Genomic DNA, 23,191 nt, shown 5'->3' on the forward strand with positions numbered 1-23,191 from the left:
GGATGACAATGAAAGGGATTGTGTGGCAGAGAAAACTGCTCACCTCATAGCCAGCAAGCAAAGAGAAGAGATCGGGCTCCAAGAAGTTTCCAGACAAATCATCACCAGATTGGACTTGGGTCTATCTCAAGCAACGGTTCTAAGGGTCAGCAAGATAAAGAAAGACTCCATTTATCCAGTCCAGTTGAAGAAGGATTGAACAGTGGTTCAGGAAGACATTGAACTCATCTGGGACAGCCAGGGTCAGTTTGTGAGTAACCTCTGATGACCACTACTCTGGCTTCAGTAAACTCCTGCTGGCCGTGTTATGGCTACAAGCCAAAAGTTGAACTGGTTTCCCCGGCCCCTGCTGGGATTCTTGCAAACCATTCAGACCCGGGGAAAGAATCCTCAGTGCTCAAACTGGTAGCTTCAAATAACTCAATTAAGGAGGCCGCGCTGAACCAGGATTATAGATGGCTCACCTATAATCCCAGCACTTCAGGGTGGGGTTGTAGAGCTCAGGAGAAAAGGACAGGAGGCAGAATAACATTCACCACTTGGGTAAAATACTATTGAGTGTACAAACGATCCAGAGTGTTCAGTGTGTGTTCCAAGGGAGTCAAATTTAGTGTCTCCAGAATACCAAGGAAATCCCTTACCACTGAGTTCCTGTGGGTCTTCCCCAACCCCTGAGCAAGGTTTTTCAGTGTAGCCCTGGCTGTTCTGGAACTCTCTCTGCAGACCAAATGTATAGAAATCCTCCTGCCTCTGCCTCCCAAGTGCTAGGATTAAAGGTGTGTGACACCACCACTGGGCTGTATTTTTTATCTGTGATCGACAAGAAGGGACTTGACAAAGTGACACATACCTGTAAACCCAGAACTTGGAGGCTGAGACAGGGGAATCCTACCTTTGAGGCCAGCCTAACAATAAATAACAGGAAAAACAATAGACTTAGGCTAGTGTGCAAAATATATCAGCCTGGGGGGAGGGTGTCTCTGGAAGAACAGAAGGATGTTCTTACCACTAAAGGGTGGAAACATCTACCAGTCTTAGGTGGTAGCCCTGGATAGCCCAGAACTCATGTAGACCAGGCTGACCTCCAACTCACTGAGATCTGCCTGCCTCTGCCTCGTAAGCACTAGGATTAAAAGCTACCACACCCGGTGAGATATTTGTTTTGCAGCCATAGGTACCCTTACTTAGAGTTGTATTCAACTGCAGAATGTAACCGTAGGCAGACGCAGCAGCCAATCAGCCGTCCACCAAACGGCACCACAGTGCTTCCCAGCTCTGACTTGGGGCACAGCTACCACTGTGAGCTCAGAAGCAATGTAAGAACTCATCAGCTCTTGGTGCATGCAATTCACATACAGTCTTAGGAAATTGTCCCAAATATTTACTAGGAACTAGGGGTTTGCGGACATCGGAATAATACTTTTAAACTATGCCAACAACGTAGCATTTAACACACAAATGCTTGGAACTCAATTGCACCACTGCCCCTCAACGCCCTACTTGATAGGCTGGGTGGTTTTTGTCATTTTAATTTTATTAACAGGTTATAAAAGCTGTCAAGCCCTTGATGTTCTTAGAACACTTTTCACTAACACTTCAGGGGGATATTGGGAAGGAAGAGGACATCATGTGGCCAGGTTTTTGTTCATCACAAATTAGGTCAACAACCCAATTTCAAAAGAAGGCCCCGGTAACGATGTGACGCAAAAGCTTTCCAAAATCAGTACACTGGGTTTGGGCGAGCTCGACCAAGGGCAGAGTCTCTGCCTCTCAAGAACACTTAGCCTATCTCTAGAAACAACTCAGCAGTTAAAAGAGCCCTGTTCCTGAAGAGGACCCAGGTTCACTTCCCAGCTCCTACATAGCAGCTCATAACTTTAACTCTAATCAGTAGCATCCCCTCTTTCTCTAAGGGTGCCACAGGCATATGGTCCACAGACATACATACTGACAGGACACCATACACATAAATAATATAAAGCTTTAAAAAAAAAAAGTACAAAGGCCAGATTGGCCCTCTTTAATCTTAGCACTTGAGAGGCAGAGGCAGGATGATCAGAGTTTGAGACCATCTTGGTCTATATATTAAGCCCTAAGCCAGCCAGGACTACACAGAGATCTTGTCTCAAAAAACCAAAACTTTACTGGAGATGGCTCAGTGGATGAGAATACTTGTTCTTACAGAAGGACCAGAGTCGATTCCCAGCACCTCCACCTGGCAGTTCCAGAGGCTCTAACAGCCCTCTTCTGGCCTCTGTAGCGCCAGGCACGCACATGACGTACATGCATAGACTAGGAACCGGTGGCAAAGGCCTGTTTGTGCATAGTAAACCTGCTTTTACACATCGGCACCGATAGGGGTCAGGGCTGTGCCCTGCTTCCCTTAGACCCGTTCTACCATACAGCGTTTGGCCCACAGGACCACGAAACAAGAACATGCTTTTTGGACTTCTGAGGAAAGCCCCTAAGAGGAAAGCCCCTAAGAATTTATTCTTTACCACTGAGCCAAATCCCCAACCCAAGAATTTATTCTTATACCAAGCAATGTATAAGAATATCAATGCCTATATCCTATTACCTCACTCTGGAGTCAAGCCTTAACACATCCCTCTGAAGGCATTAACTGCCCACCTTAGAGCAAAAACCTAGGGTCTAGTACATTGTTTCCCCAGATGAGGACTTTTGGACCCAGTAGTCCAGAAGTTAAAGTAAGGGAGAAGAGGGGCAGGGAAAGCAGTCTTAGATTTGTTAAACCCCAACACCTAAGCCTCTTCACAGGAAAAGCCTAGTGCTTCAAGCTCCAAGCAAAGTGCCCTTGGCTTAGGCAGTGTTCCACGTTGGGCACTTGGCTGAAATGAGTTCTCCAGCTCTGGACCCATTCTGGAACTTGTGCTGTAAGCGATCACAAGCATTTGCTCTTCCTTTTCCGCTCAAATGAGCAGAAACGACTGTAGTCCTTCAAAGACCACTGTGCACAAGGTACCACCGAGACTCAGGATTTAAACTGCAACACTGGGAACTCAGGGGAAGGACAGCACACACTAAATGGGGACCCCGGAGAGAAGGCTCAACACTGCCTACTCTCCCAGAGAGCCTAGGTTTGCGTTCTAGCACTCCAACTCCAGTTCCAGGGAACTCGACTCCCTCTTCTGGCCTCAGAGAGCACTATACACGCAGGCAAAACACCCATACACAGAAATGGTTAATTAAGAGATATATACATTTTTGTGAGACTCAAAATTAATACTTATGACAGTAATGCATTCTGTACAGGTTCCTGCAAAGACTTCAGGTCATTTGCCCAGGGTGAACAGGCAAAGCTGAGAGGAGTGAATTCCACTTAGATTCTGGCTGAATGTGTGCTTTCATCAGAACTCATCTAGCCAGAGACAGGCAGTGCTGGCTGCCCAGTGTGGGGATGTGAGGGCCAGCCCAGAGCCAAGTGCTCACCCCATATCCTTGGTGGTGTCAGCCTTACTTTCAAGGGTCTGCAAGCAGGGCCATCCCTCGTCAGCCACCCTTCATTTCCAACAGTAATCTCAAATAAGAAAACAGCAAGGCAGGTAAAGAAGAATGGAACTTAAATCTTTATTTACAGGACACGACAGGGTACGAAATTCCACATAGAAATAAACTCAGAGGACAGCTTCATAGAGTATGTACAGTTTATAACTGTTCAAGTATAGTTTCTTTTGTAAAAAGTGCTACAATAACAAACCACATTTAAAAAGAGTTCTTAGTAGAGAAACAGTAAGACAAATTTATGAGAACACAGCACAGCACAGCACATAGCTAACAACTTTGTGCTTTGGCTGGACATTAGAAGTTAAAGGTCCCGGGAGCTCCATCCTGAACTTGGAAGGCGAAGCCTTCAGAGGTAGTTTCTGGCACCACATTTTGATCTTCCTCTTCCTGGAGATAGTAAAACAAGATATAACCATAAATGTGGTAGCAGAACCCTGTCTCAAAGCTTGCACTGCACTTAGCAGAACAAAACTGGCTGCCAAAGCTTAGCTAATTCATGGGTGCTGGGAGAAGGTTCTGAATGGGTCAAGGCTCAATAATCAAAAGAAACTGACACCTGTGCACCCATCACTGTACAACAGGAGATCAATCATGAAGAGTTAAGGCTCTAGGGTTGGTCTCCGTCACTCACCTCCACTGAGAAGTACTTCTCAATTAGGTTCAACGAGGCCTTGTACACAGACTCGTTCTCATGGCTCTGTAGGGCTTCAATTTTATCCAAGCCTCCACACTCTTCAATCATTATACTGAGTTTTTCTGTCTCACCTAGTTTCTCTGCAGCCTTAAAACAAAACACAATTCAAGTTTATTACCCTAACTCTAATCTATTTTAATAAAATACCCACAAGTGTTAAATATCTATGAGATACAAATACCTTTTCCTATGAAAGGCTTTTTAGTTGTTTTGTGTATTTATTTTGATCTATTTTTGTCTGGTTTTCATTTCTGAGACAGAAATGTATGTAACCCTGGCTGTCCTGGAATTGTCCATGTAGACCAGGCTGGTCTCAAACTCAAGAGATCTGCCTGCTTTTTCCTCATGAGGGATGGGATTAAAGATGTTACCATTACCTACTGCCTGGCTGCTATTTTTGTTTTTTGAGACAGGGTTTCACTATGTAGGAACTATGCAGCCCAGGCTGGCCTCAAACTCCTTTCCACCTCAGTCTCCAAGGACTTCTATAAAGCAGCAGTTTCTAGTTCATTAGTCTGTGATATAAACAGGAAATTATTTTGTAAAAGCACTTCAGACCATCAGAGTGGTCAAGGTGAAGAACTATGCAAAGATGGTCAACTTCCTGACACCGTAAAATTCCTTATCCACCAAAGTTTATCATACTCAAAAACTGCTCAATGGAAATGTGAAATAATTTATTTTAAAAGCAGCAAGAGGATGTTCTCCCTAATCCCAGGGACTGGGAGTTAGAGCCAGGTAAATCTCTAGAAATAGCTCAGCAGTTAAGAGCACTTGTCCTTGCAGAGGACCTGGGTTCAGTTCCCAGAACACACACTGAGAACTACCTAGTACAATTAACTCTCTCACAGACTCAATGTCCTCTCCTTCCTCAACTCCTCAGGCACCAGGCAGGAATATGCATGCAGGTGGTGGGTGCCCTTACATACATACAGGCGTAAGATTCATTAGGAGAAAAACAAAACTCATTCTATAAATTACATGAAGTAATATTCCTTCAAAATCCTCAACTAATTTGCTTCAAACAACTTAGGAATTCTGCTGAAGACGGGTAGGAAGCCTGGCCACATATAATAGATTTATACGCAGGGACAGAAACACTACTGTTCCTTACTCTAGACTCAACTTTCTATTTTGTGAAGGATCTTACTCTGTAGTCTAGACTGGCTTGTAACCGTTATGTAGTCCAGATTGGCCTTCAACTCAAGGCAGTCCTCCTACATGCTAGGATTATAGATATGAGCTACCAATTCCAGCTTAGATTCAACTTGTGAAGTTCCAAAATCAGAAATCTACTAGCTGATGAACAGGGCTCACCTACCACTAATTACTATCACAAAATATCACACTTGAACCAAGTAGGGATAGAGCTAGAAAAAAAAGCATATGAGATGTTTAACTCTCAATATGCAAGTGGGACTAGAGCCTAGTACTTGTAAAGGAGCCAAGGCTCACAGATCCATCTCTGGTAACACACAACAAAAATCAAGCTGTGGGACTAGTGAGGATCTGAGGCAGAGGTAGTACAATCAGAAAGAAGTTCAAGGGCACCTTTTAATATATACCGAAGTTCAGGGGTTGGGGATTTAGCTCAGTGGTAGAGCGCTTGCCTAGCAACTGCAAGGCCCTGGGTTCGGTCCCCAGCTCTGAAAAAAGGAAAAAAGAAAAAGAAAAAAAAATATATATACCGAAGTTCAAGCCAGCCTAGGCTACTTGACACCCTGTCATTAAAAATAAAATCAATACATACTTTTTCAAGACAGGGTTTCTCTGTGTAGCTGTGCCTGTCCTAGAAGAACAAGGCTAGACTAGAACTCAAGGGATCTGCCCACCTCTGCCTCCAAAGTGCTGGGATTAAAGGATTGTTCCTCCACTGCTCACAAAAAAAAAAAAAAAAAAAAATCCTTAAAGAAAGGGAGCCAGAATAGTAGTGGCTCAGTGGTTAAGAGTTCTTACAGAGGATCTGGGTTTGGGTTTGATAACCAGCATACATATGGTTGCTCACAACCATACACAACTCCAGTTCCCACCCATATATATAAAATAAATACATATAAAAAGAATTGGAGGGGGGCTGGGGATTTAGCTCAGTGGTAGAGCGCTTACCTAGGAAGCACAAGGCCCTGGGTTCGGTCCCCAGCTCCGAAAAAAAGAACAAAAAAAAAAAAAAAAAAAAAAAAAAAAAAAGAATTGGAGGCTTCAATACAGAGTTTCTCTGTGTATCCCTGGCTGTTCTAGAACAGGCTCTATAGACCAGGCTGGCCTTGAACAAGAGCTTGGCCTGCCTCTGCTTCCCACGGTCTGCATGCCAGACTAAGAATTTCCTCTTCTGAGTCCTAAATAGTAACCATCAACCTTAAGTTCAAGCAAACATAGTCTTGTTAGGACTTACCTGAAAGATATTTGAAATAGCATCAAGAATAACCTGAATAATTTTGGTATCTTTTGCACTCAAGAGGTTCATCAAGGGTTCTATTATTCCACAATGAACCAGATACACAATCTGTTCAACAGTCCCGCCGCTGGTGTAGTTGGTTATAGCCCATGCGGCTTCCTTCTGTGTCTTAAAGTCTGCCTGGTAAACAAGAAGAAAATGGTTTTAGCCCAGAAGTCCCAATAGCAAGACTCCAAAAGTTAGTGTTCTAAAACACCAAGTCAACTACCTGCGTGCTCTACCCAGTATTAGAAGGTCCTGTACCGTTCACTACCTGAGAAAGGGAGCCCACATCGGTGTCCTTTTAGACTCTTTAATAGTTGTTACGGTTGGTTTTTGAGACAAGGTGCCCTCCCCCATTTTATTGGTTATCTTGATTGACAATTGCTGCTTAGATCAGGTTGGTCTCAAACTCAGGCCTCCTGCCTTTCCCTCACAAGCTCAGGAATTAAAAGCATGGGCCACAATACACAATGTCTAAGACTCTTGATAAGTGTCTAAGACTCTTATCAAGCACAGGCTGTCATAAATGCATTCATCTGGCCAAACTCTGACCTCTCATTACCTTAGAGAGGACACCAACGAGAAATGGGACGAGGCCGTGATTCACCACTTGCTGTATCTGGTCCTGGCGCCCGGCGGTAATGTTCGACATTGTCCATGTGGCCTCCTTCTGAATATTAGTTTTGGGGTTTGTCAGCAGGCTGGGAAAGACTGCAAGTGCCCCTGCATCGATCACTTTCTGAGTCTGTTCATCTGTTCCGGTGACAATATTCCCTATGGCTCTCAGTGCCGGCGTCTAAAAGGAAATAAAGGTCGGTGCTGATTAATTACCTTCCAGTGCTGCTAAAAATTCTCCATTCTAAAAAGCTCTGCAACAGTAACAGGCAGTATATATGTCTCAACAGTTATCAACTGGTCATGCCCCTGTACTCAGAAAGCTCATTAACAAAAACCTACCACAATGGGCAGTTCAGTAGCTCCTAAAAGCTTCACAAGTTGGGGAACAACTCCCTTCTTCACAACCATCTCGATGCGCTCATTCGGCCCATCAGTCAGATAGGAAATGGCCCAGCAGGAGTCTGCTAATACTTCTGGATCGTTGTGGTGTAGGAGTCGAACTAGAGTAGGAAGGATCTGCTCAACAGCATCTAAGGGGGGTGCGGGATTCTTGTTCCGACAGAGGTTTGAAAGTGTCCAGGTAAGATTCCGCAAGTAACCACACTGAGAGGAAAGAAAAATTATTGAAAAGGCTTGTCTTTGAACAGATGGGGAAAATAAGAACCAAATATTAAGTGACTATACTTATGGCATTAACTTACTGCCAAGGATGACAGATCAGGAACTGCGAGAAGTGCCAACAGTGGGTCAATTGCACCATGTTTGATAACCAAGTCTCGGAAAACTGAGCCATCACCTGGAACAGAAAGCAAGACTGTCTGAGCATGGTGGTGAACACCTTTATTAATCTCAAGATCTTTCTCTGTGAGTTCCAAACTAGTCTGGTCTATCTCTATCACCAGTGCTACATAAAGACCCTGTCTCAAAAAAAATAAAAAAAAAAAAAGCAAGATTAATGAACCTACTATCCCAAACATACATGTCTAGTTAGCTACCGAATGCGCTGTCAGACCTGCTCTAACGAAAGTATTTCTCCAGTAGCATTCTTAAATGTCTCTTCCATTCCTAATAAGGGCCTAAAGCAAGTGCAAGCTTGACACAAGTCACCAGGACATTGGACACATTCAGTCCAAAGAATTTTAAGTGCAAGTACCTGCAATGTTTCCAAGAGCCCACACAGCTTGCTCGCTGATGTGAGCATGGGGCGACGCCAAGAGAGAAATAAATGCTGGGATAGCACCTCCATCCACCACAGCTTTGGTCTGTTCGGATGTTCCAGAAGCAATGTTGGTGAGCGCCCAAGCAGATTCAAACTGAATGGGACTACAATCCGTTTTGCCCAAGAAGGACACAAATTTTGGGATCAAACCAGCCCGGATGATGTTGTCTATAGGAGGCTGCTTCTCTCTTGAAAGCAGTTTCCTAAGAGTAAAAAAAAAAAAAAAAAAGATCAAAAGATGAAGTTGATTTTCAAAGTGCCCCAAAAAAGTGTCTAAAATTCTGGTCATAGTTGTAATCTCAACATGGGGAAGGCTGAGACAAAAGGACTGGGTACTTAAAATCAGCCTAGGCTACATGAGATGTTGGTTTAGTGGGTAAAATTGCTTGCCACCAAGCTGACAACCTGAGTTCAATCCCCAGAATTCAAATGGAGAGAACTTCTGCAAGTTTTCCTGATTTACGCATACACGTTTTAAGATAAAGTAAAAAGTCATGAAAACAGAATGTATGAGTTTACTTTATCCACCCCAACTGTTTCTCCAACACACCTCCCTCAGTTTAAAAGGGCTAATTTCTTGGGTTGCCCACACCAGAAGAATCTATAGACTTACCGAGCAGCTTGAGTAGCTTGGAGCTGGCTTTCCAAATTGTTACTGTTTATGCCTTTAACAATGTCCTCAACAGACCAATTTACAGTACCCTAAAAAAAAAAAAAAAAAGCAGTATTTTTACAAATTATTATTTTTACCAAATACAAATATATTTTATAGCTGCTATGCTGTTGTCAACTTGATACAACTTAGACACCAGGGAAGATAAAATCAACATTAAAAATTGTTTTGGGGGTTGGAGAGATGGCTCAGTGGTTAAGAGCACTGACTGCTCTTCCAGAGGTCATGAGTTCAATTCCCAGCAACCACATGGTGGTTCCCAACCATCTGTAATGAGATCTGGTGCCCTCTTCTTCTGGCCTGCAGTCACATATGCAGGCAGAATGCTGTACATAAAATAAATAAATAAATCTTTAAAAAAAAATTGTTTTGGTCAGATTAACCTGTGGTCATGACCTTCATGATATGTGAGACCCAGGAAGGTGGGTCTAGGTGTACAGGAAAGCTAGCGCAGACAAGAGGCAATCATAAAGTAGCAACACTCTGCCCAGTGCCTCATGGTTTCTGCTTGATTTCCTGCCCTGATTTCCCTCATTAGTAAATTATGACCTGAATGTATAAGTCAAATAAACCTTTTCCTGTCACTACACTGCTTTCAGGCAGTTTTTCCACAGTAATAGAAAGCAAACTGGCACACATGCCACTGTAAAGATGCTCTCAGGCTCTTAGTCGGTCACTGAAAGGTAACCTTTACATTTAATCTGCACCACTAAATCCTCATTTATATGTACAACAGTTCTCTAACTTGGTACCATGACACTGGACTCAAGTCAGAACACCCAACTTAACGCTTTTGTCACACCAATAGCTGTGAACCACTTTATGAATGATTTAAGACAATGTCTTGGGTTTTTTGGTTTGTTTGTTTTTGACACAGGATCTCTCTATGTAGCCCTGACTGTCCTGGAGCTCATTACGTAGACCGAGCTAGCCTGAGACTCGGAGAGATCCACTTAACTCTTTCTCCAGAATGGCAGTATTAAAAGCATGTGCCACTATACAGGCCCTGATTTCTTGGGTTTCTATTTAAAATTTATAAATTTCCATGGTACATAATTATATTGTAATCACTATAGAAAGGAGGCTTGCAGCCCTTGAAACAAACTATTATCATTGCTCTTGGTTACTCAGCAGAACTTTAAGCTAAGACCCCATTGCTAAAGACACGTTACACTTGGGCTATAGGCCATGAGAGAAGAAAAAAAAAAAAAATCAAATTGGAACTGACCGGAAGCTTTTCCTTATTGCTAACTTTTACAGTGTTGGAAGATACTATACAGGCTTCTAGAGGGTAAGGTAACCATTGTACAACTCTAACTGTACATCCTGCCCTGCATAGTGTACCCACTGGCTCAATAGTAACACCAATGTTATGGAGGGAACCCACTGCTTTCTGCTGGTATTTAAAGCCTGCTCCACGGGGGATGTTATGCCTGTTCCCTGCTAAGGGGAAAACCAACTATTTTTGCTAATAACAGACATGGTATATTGCCTTTTAAATATCTCTACCTATTGATTAGTGCAGCTATCTGCCTCACTCAAAGCGATGGTTGGTAGTTAATACAGAAATTCACAGATGGCCAATGAGTGGTAAGAGTTCAGCTGTAAAAGGGACATCTATATCACACACACACACACACGCGCGCGCGCACGCGCGCGCCTCAAGGCTCAGTCAGGAAACATTGTGGAAGGGGAAGTGAAAAAAAAAAAAAAGATCCAGATATGGCTCAATTATACTCACTATGACATTTGAGGAACTGTCTTTACCAAATTAGTACGTAGGACATTTCTTGACTGCTAACTAATGTAGGAGGCCCGGGCAGGCAGGAAAGGTAACTGAGATTCAGGTGCAGTGCCACATATCTTTAACCCAAGCACTAGAGAGCTAGCCTGGTCTACACAGTGAGTTCCAGGCCACCAGGATTACCCACTTATGACTGTGAACTGAGCAAGTCAGAGACTAAGCCAATAAGCGATGTTGTTCTTGCCTTGGATTCCTCAGATAATGGACTCTAACCCGTAAATACTTCCTCCACCCAAGTTGGCTTGGCAGTGTTTTTATCACAGAGAAACTTAAATAGACACTCACGTGGGAGATAAAGGCAGTTTAATACTTCACCATGAAAGGGGAAGGGCTCGTAAGGTCCCACTCCTTCCTGGGAACTACTGACAGTTAATGGCAGAGGAAAAGGGTGAACTTCCCAGGGAGGGGTACAGCCACTGACAAGCTATCCATGCTCCAGTAAACAAGCTCCCACCCATTCTCACGCAAGCAACCATCTCTCCAGCCCCCACAGCATACATTCTAAGAAATGTGATTATACAATTTTACTGTAATAAGTTTCAAGTACCTAAGCTCTAAAATATAAGCCTATATAACATTTCCTGGATCACAAATCTATGGAGCATGTTATACTGAATATGGCAGGCCATTCCAACATGGTAGAAAGTAAATGTGTATCCAAAGGGCAAATGTAGAAAAAAAGTACAGTAAAGGATAAAAGTTAAAAGTGGTGGGGTTGGGGATTTAGCTCAGTGGTAGAGCACTTGCCTAGCAAGCGCAAGGCCCTGGGTTCGGTCCCTAGCTCCAAAAAAAAAAAAAAGAAAAAAAAAAAGAAAAAAACAAAACAAAACAAAACAGTTATATGAGTGTATTTTAGGGGGCTGGAGAGATGGCTCAGTGGTTAAGAGCACTGACTGCTCTTCCAGAGGTCCTGAGTTCAAATCCCAGCAACCACATGGTGGCTCACAACCATCTGTAATGGGATCTGATGCACTCTTCTGGTGTGTCTGAACAGCTACAGTGTGCTCATATATAATAAATAAATAAATCTTTAAAAAAAAAAAAAGTGGTAAGTATGGGGGTTGGGGATTTGGCTCAGTGGCGGTCCCCAGCTCCGAAAAAAAGAACAAAAAAAAAAAAAAAAAAAAGAAAAAGAAAAAGTGGTAAGTATAACCAAGCATGGAGAAGTTTCCATGAATGCAGCTTGCAGACTGGAAGTTGCTCTGGGTTAAGTGTCAATGTATAAGTTATATTACACTTTACACTAGTGGTGCTCAACCTGTGGGTCATGGCCCAATTAGGTAGAGCAATCCTTTCTTGGAAGTCACCCAAGACCATCAGAAAGCATGGCTGTTTACATTATGATTACTTTTTAAAAACATTAGTAAATAAACACTTATTGTTTTGTTTAATGTGTCGGCCTCTATCACTACAGAAAAGGAATCAGATCCCTTTATAGATGGTCATGAGCCATCATGTAGGTGCTGAGAATTGAACTCAGGATCTTTGTAAAAGCAGCCAGTGTCAACCTCTGAGCCATCTCTCTAGCTCCTGCATTATGATTCTTTTTTTTTTTTTTTTTTTGGTTCTTTTTTTCGGAGCTGGGGACCGAACCCAGGGCCTTGCGCTTCCTAGGTAAGCGCTCTACCACTGAGCTAAATCCCCAGCCCCCTGCATTATGATTCTTAACAAGAACAAAATTACAGTTACAAAGTAGCAACTAAGACAATCTAGTGATTGGTCACCACAACATGAGAAACTGTATTAAAGGGTCACAACATTAGTAAGACTAAAAACCACTACTTTATATTGTACAGCATGGCATCATGATTGTATACACCTGAGGCTGACTAAAGTTGAGTTCCAGACCAGGATAGACTATATAGAAAATATGACACCAATCAGGATTATATAGCAAGATACTATCTCAAAAAAATAAAAATGGGAACTAGAGATATAGGTCAATGATAGAATATTTGCCTGTGAAAACACAAGGCCCTGGGTGTGATCCCTACTTAGCATTAAAACAATAAAAATATTTCTTCAATTGAACTGTCATGTCAAGGAACTTAGCTATTATCCAGAAGTGCAGGGATGTTTGAAGGAAGGGTAGAACTAAAAGAAAACTATCCACTGGAGTGTGGGAAGGAAAGTGTTTCTAAGACATTCATCCACATGGTCTAGATTGACATGAACGCAACTGTGTTCACCTGGTTGTTTCGGTTTTCCTGTAGTGGAGAAGTAGCGTCATCAGGGAATGAGCTGACATTCCTCCTTTTCAGCATCTGGTCATCTTTTTTAGCTTTCCTAAGTTCCACATTAACCTCTATTCGGCGGCGCCGCATTTCCTGAAGAAAAGAACACCTCGTTTTATCTACTCCATCAGCTTTCACTGCCAAGTGATCTTTTTCCCTTGCCCCCTTCCCTGGTTTCTCTGCGTAGCTCTGGCTGTCCTGTAACTCATTTTGTAGAGTAATCTGGCCTCAAACTCAGAGATCCACCTGCCTCTGCCTTCTAAGTACAGAGATTAAAGGCATTCACCACCCCACCCAGCTTGGATTTCTTTTTAAATCCCTCAAAGGCCAGCAAGAGAGACGAACTCATCTAATAAAGCACTTGCCACTTGGTCTGAGCCGCCGCTTGGTCTGAGCCATGTACGAGGGAACTAATGTCTGTAAAAGTTGTCCTCTCACCTCTGCATGTGCACTAGCTGCTATGGAACACCCCCCATACACAAAAGTAAATAATAAGTAAATGCAATTTTAAGAGTGTAAACACCTAAGACTAGAGATGACAGTTGGGCACAGAAAAACCCAACTAGCCTGAGTGCAAAGCTCTATAGTCAATTCCAGTACCTCAACAATGTAGTAAATAAACACCTCTCCTTTTCCTTTAAAAGTATAACCAGGAAAGCAACAGAAGGTACTCACTGTACTGTCTTTCCCCTTGTTCTTGAATCTGTTAAGCCGGGCAGCTGTTGAGTTAGCATTCTCATTGGTGGACATGGTTGCTGCAGGAACAAGGAGGAAGGAAAGCTAGTTGAAAGGGAGGGTGAGAATAAGGAGAAAAAAAAAAAAGAAAAAAGCATTTAATAACAATACAACAGAAGCTGGGCATTGTAATAGAGGACTTTAATCATAGCACCTGGGAGGCAGAGACAGCCAGATCTCCATGAGTTTGAGGCCAGCCTGGTCTGTAGAGAGTTCCAGGCCAGCTAGGTAGAAAAACCCTATCTTAAAAAGAAACAGACAGAAATACACAATAGTTATAGTCAACTAAATCTCGACTCCATCTCTATACTAGATAAAAAGCAACAAAGACGATGACACACCCACAGCCTGGCAGAGGTGGGCGGATCTGAGCCGGTGGCCAGCCTAACTACTCAGAGAAACCCTGTCTCAAAAAACAAAAAATAAATAAATAAACCCAAGCCCCACAAGTTATCATTATGGCTTTACTAGTAAGTAGTAACCTACTACAAAGGTAACTGAACTGTCAATCAGAATTTAAAGCAATGTGTTTTTTTTCCAGAGCTGGGGACCGAACCCAGGGCCTTACCCACGGCCTTACGCTTGCTAGGCAAGCACTCTACCACTGAGCTAAATCCCCAACCCCTAAAGCAATGTTTTTAAAACATAATTTAAAATTTCCACTAACCACATTTTTATAAGGGTAAAAAGAAACGCATGAAATTAATTTTAAGACTTTTACCCAATATAGCTAAACTATTACCATTTTCAGGATGTCATCTATTCAAAAAAAATTGAGATGTTGTACTTCTTTCGCACACTTCCAAAACCCTATGTGTAGTTTAAGCACACAGGGCATCTCAACTCAGATTAGCGGCTTTTCAAACACTCAATGGCCTTAAGCCTCTGGCCAGCACGGTATTAAGTCAGGGATCTACATTCTAGACTCCATTAGTTAATAGAACACCAAGTGGGAGAACCCTGGCTGCTATATATATATAGTTAGTTATCTACGTCCTTAAGGCAGTAAATGCAGCCTTTTCTGCATCATTTTCTGTTGATGGCCAAAACGGATCCATACTAGTATCTCTATCAAGTTACATAAAGAATCGGTTCGTTACCTTCCATAACCATCGCTGTCAGCAGTGATGCCGCATTTTGCACACACTTCCAGCGAATGCATTCAACCAGGATGATATCAGCTATGTGGTCAGTCACCGTAGCTCAATATATCTAACACAGGTGTGATCCTCACAATGTGACAAGAATCTAAAGTCCCCTGACAATCTGTTAGCTCTACCTGCTTTATGTCCGTCCTCGACCCTGACACAGGTGACTCGGTTCAAGAGCTTAACTGGATGTCTTAACTGCCACCTTCGCCTCCGGCCCAAAGCTGCGTCTCCTCCCCAGGAAGAAGCATCAGGAAAGCGGCTGCATGCCAGGTCCTCTCGACTGCGGCCGCCCTCCGGTCCCCCACGCCGACCCTCGGGGCCGCACCGAACCGAGCCGCACCGCACCCAGGCCTTCGCTCCCCTCCGCAGCGCCCGGCGCTGCCAGCCCTTAAGCCCAGCATGGCGAAACCAACCAGCCCCGAGGCCTGGTCTGAGCGGGGAGGCTCAGCTCCCGCCCGGGCGCGGCCTGCTCCCGCCCTCCGCCGCACAGCCCTCTGTCCGGTCGTTACAGCTCAGGACCGGCCTACGCTCCTACCTGCACAGCCGGTTCAGACTTCCACGAAAGTCGGTGCAGGGCTCTCAAGCTGCGGGTCGGCGGCTGTCGAAACGTCCACTAGCCCTCAGCCCTCAGACTTTGTGCCTCGTGCTGCCGGCCGGCGCGATTTAAATTTCCCGGTGACGCCGCGTTCCGATTGGCTGGTTTGAGCCTAAGCTGTGCGTTCATTGGTAGGTTTGAAAAACACGTTAGGCGGGGGTGGGGGTGGGACGCAGACACAGGACATAGGAAAGAAGGTGGGGGTGGGGCGGTAAGAAGGGAGGCATCGCGAGATGAGGGAGCGGCCCGGCAATCCCAGAGTGCCTTGCACAAGGGGCGACTCCTGCTCTGCGCACATAGCACCTAGTCCTGTTTTTTGTCCCTACTTAGCTAGAACACTGGGCAGTTCCCTGTTTGCTTTCTCTGGGCATGATCTTAAGCAAACACACAGGATTATTATTACACTTGTTATCAAAAAAAAAAAAAAAAAAGCTTAGCTTGCCGTGATTGGCGCAGGTTTTTAATCCCAGCACTAGGGAGGCAGAGGGATTACTGAGTTCAAGGCAAGACTAGTCTATACAGTGAGGCCAGTCAGGGCTACATAGAAAGACTCTGGGGCTGGAGAGATGGCTCAGCGGTTAAGAGCCCTGACTGCTATTCTAGAAGTGCTGAGTTCAATTCCCGGCAACCACATGGTGGCTCATGACCATCTGTAATGGAACCCGATCTTTCAGTGTGTCTGAAGACAATGACAGTGTACCGTGTACTTACATAAAACAAACAAATCTTAAAAAAAAAAAAGACTGTCTCCAAAATAAATAAATGAATAAATAAAAATAAATACAATAATAAAAGAGCTTACCATAAATATATTAACTATAGAGCTAGGCAAGCGCTCTACCACTGAGCTAAATCCCCAACCCCGATTATTTAATTTTTATTATGGGGAGTGGGATTGAGGCAGGGTCTCACAATAGAGCCCAGGCTAGCCTTGAACCAGTTGCTGAGGAAGCTCAGCGTCTGTTCTGGGATTACAGACATGCCCCACTTTGTCGGGTTGTGTGTTAAATTTTTAGATTACTTGGAAGATAAGAGACAATGGAAACAGCAAATGTAACAAATGACTTACTAATGTCTATTTTCTCCAAACCCTTTATTTTACTTATTTGTGTATTTTGTTTTTTGGGTTTTTTTTTTCTTTTTTATTTTTTTTTCGGAGCTGGGGACCAAACCCAGGGCCTGTGCCTGCTAGGCAAGAGCTCTACCACTGAGCTAAATCCCCAACCCGTGTATTTTTGTTTTTTGTCCTTCCAACGCCCCATATTGGGTTTCTCTGTGTAGCCTTGGCTATCCTGAAACTCACTCTGTAGACCTGGCTGAATTCCACGTACCTTGGAGTCCTGGGACTAAAGGCATGTGCCACCATTGCCCGGCTTCAAACACTTTAAAAACTTCAATAATTCTGAACACAGAATCACAAATCTTTGTCTAGACTTGCCAATTGTTAAATTTTGTCACATTTTTTTATATGTTACGTGTATATAGCGTGCGTACCCGCATGTGCAATAGCCTTTTCTCTAATTTTTTGTTTGTTTCTTTTTTTTTCAAGGCATTTCTCTGTGTAGCCCTGGAACGCCGTCTGTAGACCAGGCTGGCCTCTAACTCACAGATCCAAAAGCCTCTGCCTCCCAAATGCTGGTGTTAAAGGCATTTTCAGTATTAATGGTGTGAGCCACCAAGCCCGTCTTTTTTTTTTTTTCTTTCCTCTTGATAGTTTCAGAATTATCTCTTTAGCTCTAAATATTCCATAGTATATCTGCTGAGAACAAGAAGGCATTGTCAAGATGAACAGTGGTGTCATACACCTTTAATCTCAATGCAAGAAAGGCAGAGGCATTCAGATCTCTGTGCGTTCAAGGCCGTCGTGGTCTACAGAGCAAGTCCCAGGAGAACTAGAGCTACACAGAGAAACCCTGTGTGTGTGTGTGTGTGTGTGTGTGTGTGTGTGTTGGGGGAACGTGGGGTGGCCAAAAAAAAAAAAAAAAAAAAAGACACTCTCTTATGTAAGCACACTGCAAGCCCTCAAATTAAAGAAAATTTCGACTTCCATTTTATTATCAGTGCATATTCATGTCTGTGGTCTAATTATTATTTTCAAACACCAGAGATGTCTATAAGCATCAGGATCGTGAGCCATTCTTTGTGCGTTTTCTGCAATTTTTCTGGGTCCTATGTAGGCATATAGGAAAGTTGTGGTCGTTTATTTTGTAGAAACAAATGCGAGCGTTATGCTTTGTCTGTTCTCACAGGCACTGGTGCCAATTCTCTTGTGTGGCCGAGAAGTTCACAGGCAGTTGCTCCCAATCTGATCTGCTAAATGCAAGAATGTGGAAGAAATCTATTCTCAACCAATCACTGCCAGGCATTCTCTTGGCTACTGTGAATGGTTCAGGGGCAGAAACATGACCTAAATTCATCCACTTGGGAAGCCTATGTCCTTTGTTCAGTAGTTTGAGGTAGGAACAACTTCTGAAAGGAGACTGAATCTTACAACGCTGAATAAGGAACTTGGAGAAGAACGTTGAGGGCTCTGACCAAACCCACCAATGTATCTCTGAAGTTTATGCTTAGTGATCCGGCGTGTGTATTATTTAGCAGCATTGTTAAAAACTGAGCTTCCTTCCCCCTGGAGAACAGTGAAGCACTGTGTTCCCCACAAGTATTTCGGCGCTAAGCGTCTACTAATTGTCACAGGATGAAGTCATAAAGTCCTAAGTGATTTGTCCCAGGTTTACAGAGACAACAAATGACAGATGGGAACCGAGCCCACCGTACTAACCCTTGAAAGGAAACTGAAACACAAGAATGTCACAAGTTGCCTTGACAACTAAGGGTGGTTGGACAATTAACCCCACCAATCTAGAGGCAGGGACAAGTGGATCTCTGTGTGTTCCAGGCAAGCCCGAGCTAAACGCTAGCCTCTGTGGAGGGGCCGGAGAGATGGCTCAGCTGTTAGGCATCTAGGCTGCTCTTTCAGAGGGTTCAGCTCTCAGCATCTGCATCAGTGGTTCATAACCACCGCCTGTGACTGCAGCTCCCTCCTTATGCCTGAGGGAACCCGCGTGCCTGTGGCATTCGTGACCCTCCCCCACATAGACAAATAAATAAAAATAAACCTTCTCTTCCCCAAACAAAATACTTTTTTGGATAATTTTGTATATCACACTCCCTTCCCATTCCTCCCACGTCTACCCTCCCACCCTTGGGCCACCACACCTCCCCCCAAAATACACTTAAGTCCAACTTGCGTTACCCAAATACTTACTGGAGCATGGTCAAAGTCCGAGTGAGTGGCCAGCCTGTTAAAGATAAATGAATTCTCCCCCCCCCCCTCCAGCCGGAAGTCAACAACTGTGAAGAGTTACAGGTCAGCATCTTTATCACACTTTTTGTTTGGGTTTTTTTGTGTTGTTTGTTTGTGGATTTTTTTTTTTTTTTTGTTTAGTTGGGTTTTTTTTTTTTTTTTTTGGTCTTTTTGTTTTCTGGGGGCTTTGGGGTTTGTTTTTGTTGTTGTTGTTGTTTTTGCTTTATTTTTTTTATTTTCTTTTTCCTTTTTCTTTTCTTTTCTTTTTTTTTTTTTTCTCGGAGCTGGGGACCGAACCCAGGGCCTTGCGCTTGCTAGGCAAGCGCTCTACCACTGAGCTAAATCCCCAACCCCCTTTTTTTTTTATTTTCAAGACAGGATTTCTCTGTGTAACTCTGGCTGTCCTAGAACTCACTCTGTAGACCAGGCTGGCCTCAAACTCAGAGATCCACCCGTCTCTGCCTCCCAAGTGCTGGATTAAAGGTGGGCAACACCATGCCTGGCTTTATCAGTGTTTAAGGACACTCTTCAATAGCTTCCTGTCTGAATGGTTTCTTTGGAGGCCTGGGCCGTTGTCACAGAAGCCTGCAATGTTTCTCATTGTCAATTATTAGTGTGCAGTCATGGATACTCCTACAAAAGAAGATTCCTTGCCCACAGCAGCAGGAAGCAGCTCCTGAGACCAGGAACATCAACCTGGTCCTCTGTAGCAGCGCAGACCATAGACATTAACACAGCCTGTGGCACCAGCATAAGGACATTAGCAACCGATGGTTCGAGAAACTACCAACTATAACTCCATCTCCAGGAATTGATGCTCCCTCTGGTGCCCAAGGAACCCTGCATATGTGTGGCATATGTACCCCCATTCCAAACACATAAAACTAAATCTTTTTTATTTTTATTTTAATCACCGATTGGGGCCAGACGGTGGTGGCACACACCTTTGATTCCAGCACTTTGGAGGCAATGGCTAGTGAATCTCTGAGTCTGAGGCAAGCCTGGTCTACAGATCGATTTCACTGATTGGGCTGGAGAGATGGTTTGGTGGTGAAGGGTACTTATTGCTCTTGGGGAGAACCTGGGTTCACTTCCAGCACCCACTGGCACGAACGTGGCACCAACATACATGTAGGCAAAGCACGCACATGCATAAATAAAAACATCTTTGCTGGAAGCCTGTAATCCCGCTCTCTGCCAAGTTCCAGGTCAACCAGGGCAACACATGAGACCAAGTTTTGTTTTTCTTTTTAAGTTATTATTTAAAAAAAAAAATAGAGGTTGGGGTGTTTAAAAAAAAAATCAACAAGATACAAGAAAGACATACTTCTACTGCTATTCCCACCCCCCATCCCACCCCCCCCACTTCCCCACCCCCCACTCCACTTTCCCACCCCACCCCACCCCCACCCCAGACCGGGGTTTTCAGTCTGGGTTTCTGTGTGTGGCCTTGGCCGTCCTGGAACTTGTTCTGTAGACCAGGCTGTTTTCGGCTGTCTGCCTCTGTGTCCTGAGTGCTGGGACTAAAGCTGTGCACCACCACCACACTGTCCTGGGAAGGGGTTGAAGGAGTGAGTCACCTCCTCTCCCAACAGTCTTGACACTTGGCATCTGGTCATCAGGATGAATGTCATGTTCCAGACAGTGGAACCCCTGGTCGCCACCACTAATGTGGAGGGCTGGAGATCCACTGATGGATGTGGAAACCAGGGCAGGATATCAGCCTCTCCCACCGACAGGTTGTTGTTGTAAAATTATAATAAAATAAGACTGCCCTTCGCCCCGACTAGATCCGGCCCTGCAGTGCTCTGATAGATATCTTAATCTCAGTCAGCAAAGCCTCTCACCCACTTTGCTTCATCCCATATCCCATTGCCAATGGCCTCTCTCTGAAACTAGCAACAATCTCTCTACCCATCCAGTTCCCAAGCAGGCTGTCACCATGCCAGAAATAGAAATCTCAATTCCGTGGTGGCTTAGTGTCCCAGCCGCCACATACTCTCTTAAACTTAATTAGCCACAAGAAAGAACACACAACACAATAACCTCTGATCCAGTTGACAAGATATAATTGCCCACCTAAACATACAAAGCCCTATGCATATCCATCCCTTAAGAACATTCATAACAGGGGGTTGGGGAGTTAGCTCAGTGGTAGAGCGCTTGCCTAGCAAGCGCAAGGCCCTGGGTTCGGTCCTCAGCTCCGGAAAAAAAATAAATAAATAAAAGAATTAAAAAAAAAAAAAGAACATTCATAACAACCTGTAAAGGGGGCTGGGGATTTAGCTCAGTGGTAGAGCGCTTACCTAGGAAGCGCAAAGCCCTGGGTTCGGTCCCCAGCTCCAAAAAAAAAAAAAAAACAACCTGTAAAGGTACAGAGTGGAATCTTTTTTTTTTTCTTTTTTTTTTCTTTTTTTCGGAGCTGGGGACCGAACCCAGGGCCTTGCGCTTGCTAGGCAAGTGCTCTACCACTGACCTAAATCCCCAACCCCCAGAGTGGAATCTTAACATCCGCCGCCATGTTTGCTTGGCGGCCTCTTCTCCAGTCTCCTTCCGTTCCAGTCTCCTCCTCTTCTCTCAAACTTTTCTCCCGCCCATCCTTCCTTCTCGTCCAATGACAGGCCTCGTTCTATCTTGTACCTGCCTTCCCCTGTATGACATCCTACAACAGGTTACTGGGGCTTCTGAGTGGCAACAGAGGAAAGGCAAACAAACTCAAAAAGGCTCTACGGGGCTTCTTCTACTAGGGCAACATTTCATTGTGAGAACCCTTTGTGAGGACCTGAGGTAACCCAGCCTACCTCCTGAAGGGTTGTTCTCCAAATATCACACTGGAGGGTTAGGGCTTCAGCCTGGGGATTTGTGAAGAGGGTACAAACCTTTAATCCATAACACCCATTCAGATTCTAAGCTGGAAATTAGACTTGAGTGGAAACAGGTTTCCAAGGATGCCCTTGAACTACTTCTCCTTCCTGCCTCAACTTCTGGGTGCTGGGACAGTCATTTACCATCCCAGCAAATTTATTAGAAATACGTTGTGATGTGTGTGTGTGTGTGTGTGTGTGTGTGTGTGTGTGTGTGTGTGTGTGTGTGTGTGAAACATTGGCATTGGGACATAGAAGCTAGCAGTCAACTGCGGGAACAGCCTTTGCAAACCGTTTAGCTGAGCAGCAGAGGTGGAGTGGAAAGGAAGGTTGGTTTTATTTAACATTCTGATATGGGAGGACACACCACACAGAATGCATCTGGTACAGTTGAACGGGTTGGCTTATCATCCAGTGTGAGGGAAACTTTGCTGCAAGAGCAAGTTAAGCAGTGGATGTATTTAAAGGGTGAGAGGAAAGCTGGGCCAAAATAGGTGATCTCCACTAAGGGGAGGCTGCTCGTGGTAGGCCTTCTGAGCCAAGATGATCAGGGCATATATAGGCAGAGGGAAGTGGGAGCAGGGGTAAGACACCAACTTGGTTTGGAATTCTGTCAGATCAACATTCGTGGCTCTGTCAACTCTGTGTCTCTAGGACTGATGTCGGGCTATAGAAAATTGAGTCATGTGAATGTTCACCCAAAAGCCTCCACAGTGGTATAGGCTCTTAAGGTTCAGGTGACCACGATGGCCTCCTTGTGGGAAGTCCACCACCCTCTGCTTAACAGGACCATAAAATAACTGGCCATGGTGGCAGAGACAGAAACTAAACGTTAAGTTCTACAACATGCACTCCCTGCCACTGAGGCTGGGCTGACTGCCTCTTCTGCTTGATGCTCAACTGTTGTTGACTTGGTGTCTTGAGAGGAACATTCACTTACCTGATGATCTGGATAGTAATTTTGGACTCTCACCTTATGGAGAAAGCAAGAAAAGATACTGAATCTAGATTGGGACATCCTAAGTTTCCAATAAGCCACTCTGCTATCAACATTGCTGCTATCTAGTCACCCTCTGAAAATCGTGGCATTAAAAAAAATGTTCTATTTGAGTTAGAGACTTGGCTCAGTAGTTAAGAGCACTTGTGGGTTGGAGAGATGGCTCAGTGGTTAAGAGCACCGACTGCTCTTCCTGAGGTCCTGAGTTCAAATCCCAGCAAGCACATGGTGGCTCACAACCATCTGTAATGAGATCTGACGCCCTCTTCTGGTGTGTCTGAAGACAGCTACAGTGTACTCATACAATAAAATAAAATAAAATAAAATAAAATAAAATAAAA

The 23,191-nt window shown here is 44.1% G+C and overlaps 1 protein-coding gene across 3 annotated transcripts; it reads right to left on the reverse strand.

Moving 5' to 3' along the window:
• Positions 1-3,564: 3,564 nt before the first annotated feature.
• Positions 3,565-15,728, reverse strand: Kpna2 (karyopherin subunit alpha 2). Of its 3 annotated transcripts, none has more exons than NM_053483.2 (11): positions 15,626-15,728; positions 13,880-13,959; positions 13,160-13,297; positions 9,107-9,195; positions 8,428-8,696; positions 7,976-8,070; positions 7,614-7,877; positions 7,219-7,452; positions 6,612-6,794; positions 4,157-4,306; positions 3,565-3,912 (listed from the first exon to the last, which is right to left on the reverse strand). In NM_053483.2, exons 2-11 carry the CDS (start codon positions 13,952-13,954, stop codon positions 3,820-3,822), a joined length of 1,590 nt encoding a protein of 529 aa, NP_445935.2. In that variant the 5' UTR covers positions 13,955-13,959; positions 15,626-15,728; the 3' UTR covers positions 3,565-3,819. The 3 variants fall into 3 exon arrangements, with proteins under 3 accessions (NP_445935.2, NP_001257731.1, XP_063126070.1); NM_001270802.1 differs by having other exon boundaries at positions 13,880-13,984; XM_063270000.1 differs by lacking the exon at positions 15,626-15,728 and adding an exon at positions 15,219-15,518 and having other exon boundaries at positions 13,880-13,984.
• Between the last annotated feature and the right edge of the window lie 7,463 nt (positions 15,729-23,191).

Source organism: Rattus norvegicus, chromosome 10, assembly GCF_036323735.1.
Source record: "Rattus norvegicus strain BN/NHsdMcwi chromosome 10, GRCr8, whole genome shotgun sequence".
NCBI classification, from domain to species: domain Eukaryota; kingdom Metazoa; phylum Chordata; class Mammalia; order Rodentia; family Muridae; genus Rattus; species Rattus norvegicus.

Excerpts from the sequence above, each read along its gene's own strand:
- Kpna2 (NM_053483.2), bottom strand. The coding sequence starts at position 13,954 with ATGTCCACCAATGAGAATGCTAACTCAACAGCTGCCCGGCTTAACAGA. Across the intron at positions 9,196-13,159 it reads AGGAAAACCGAAACAACCAG|GGTACTGTAAATTGGTCTGT; the intron begins GTGAACACAGTT and ends TTTTTTTTTTAG. Across the intron at positions 7,878-7,975 it reads CTGATCTGTCATCCTTGGCA|TGTGGTTACTTGCGGAATCT; the intron begins GTAAGTTAATGC and ends CTTTCCTCTCAG.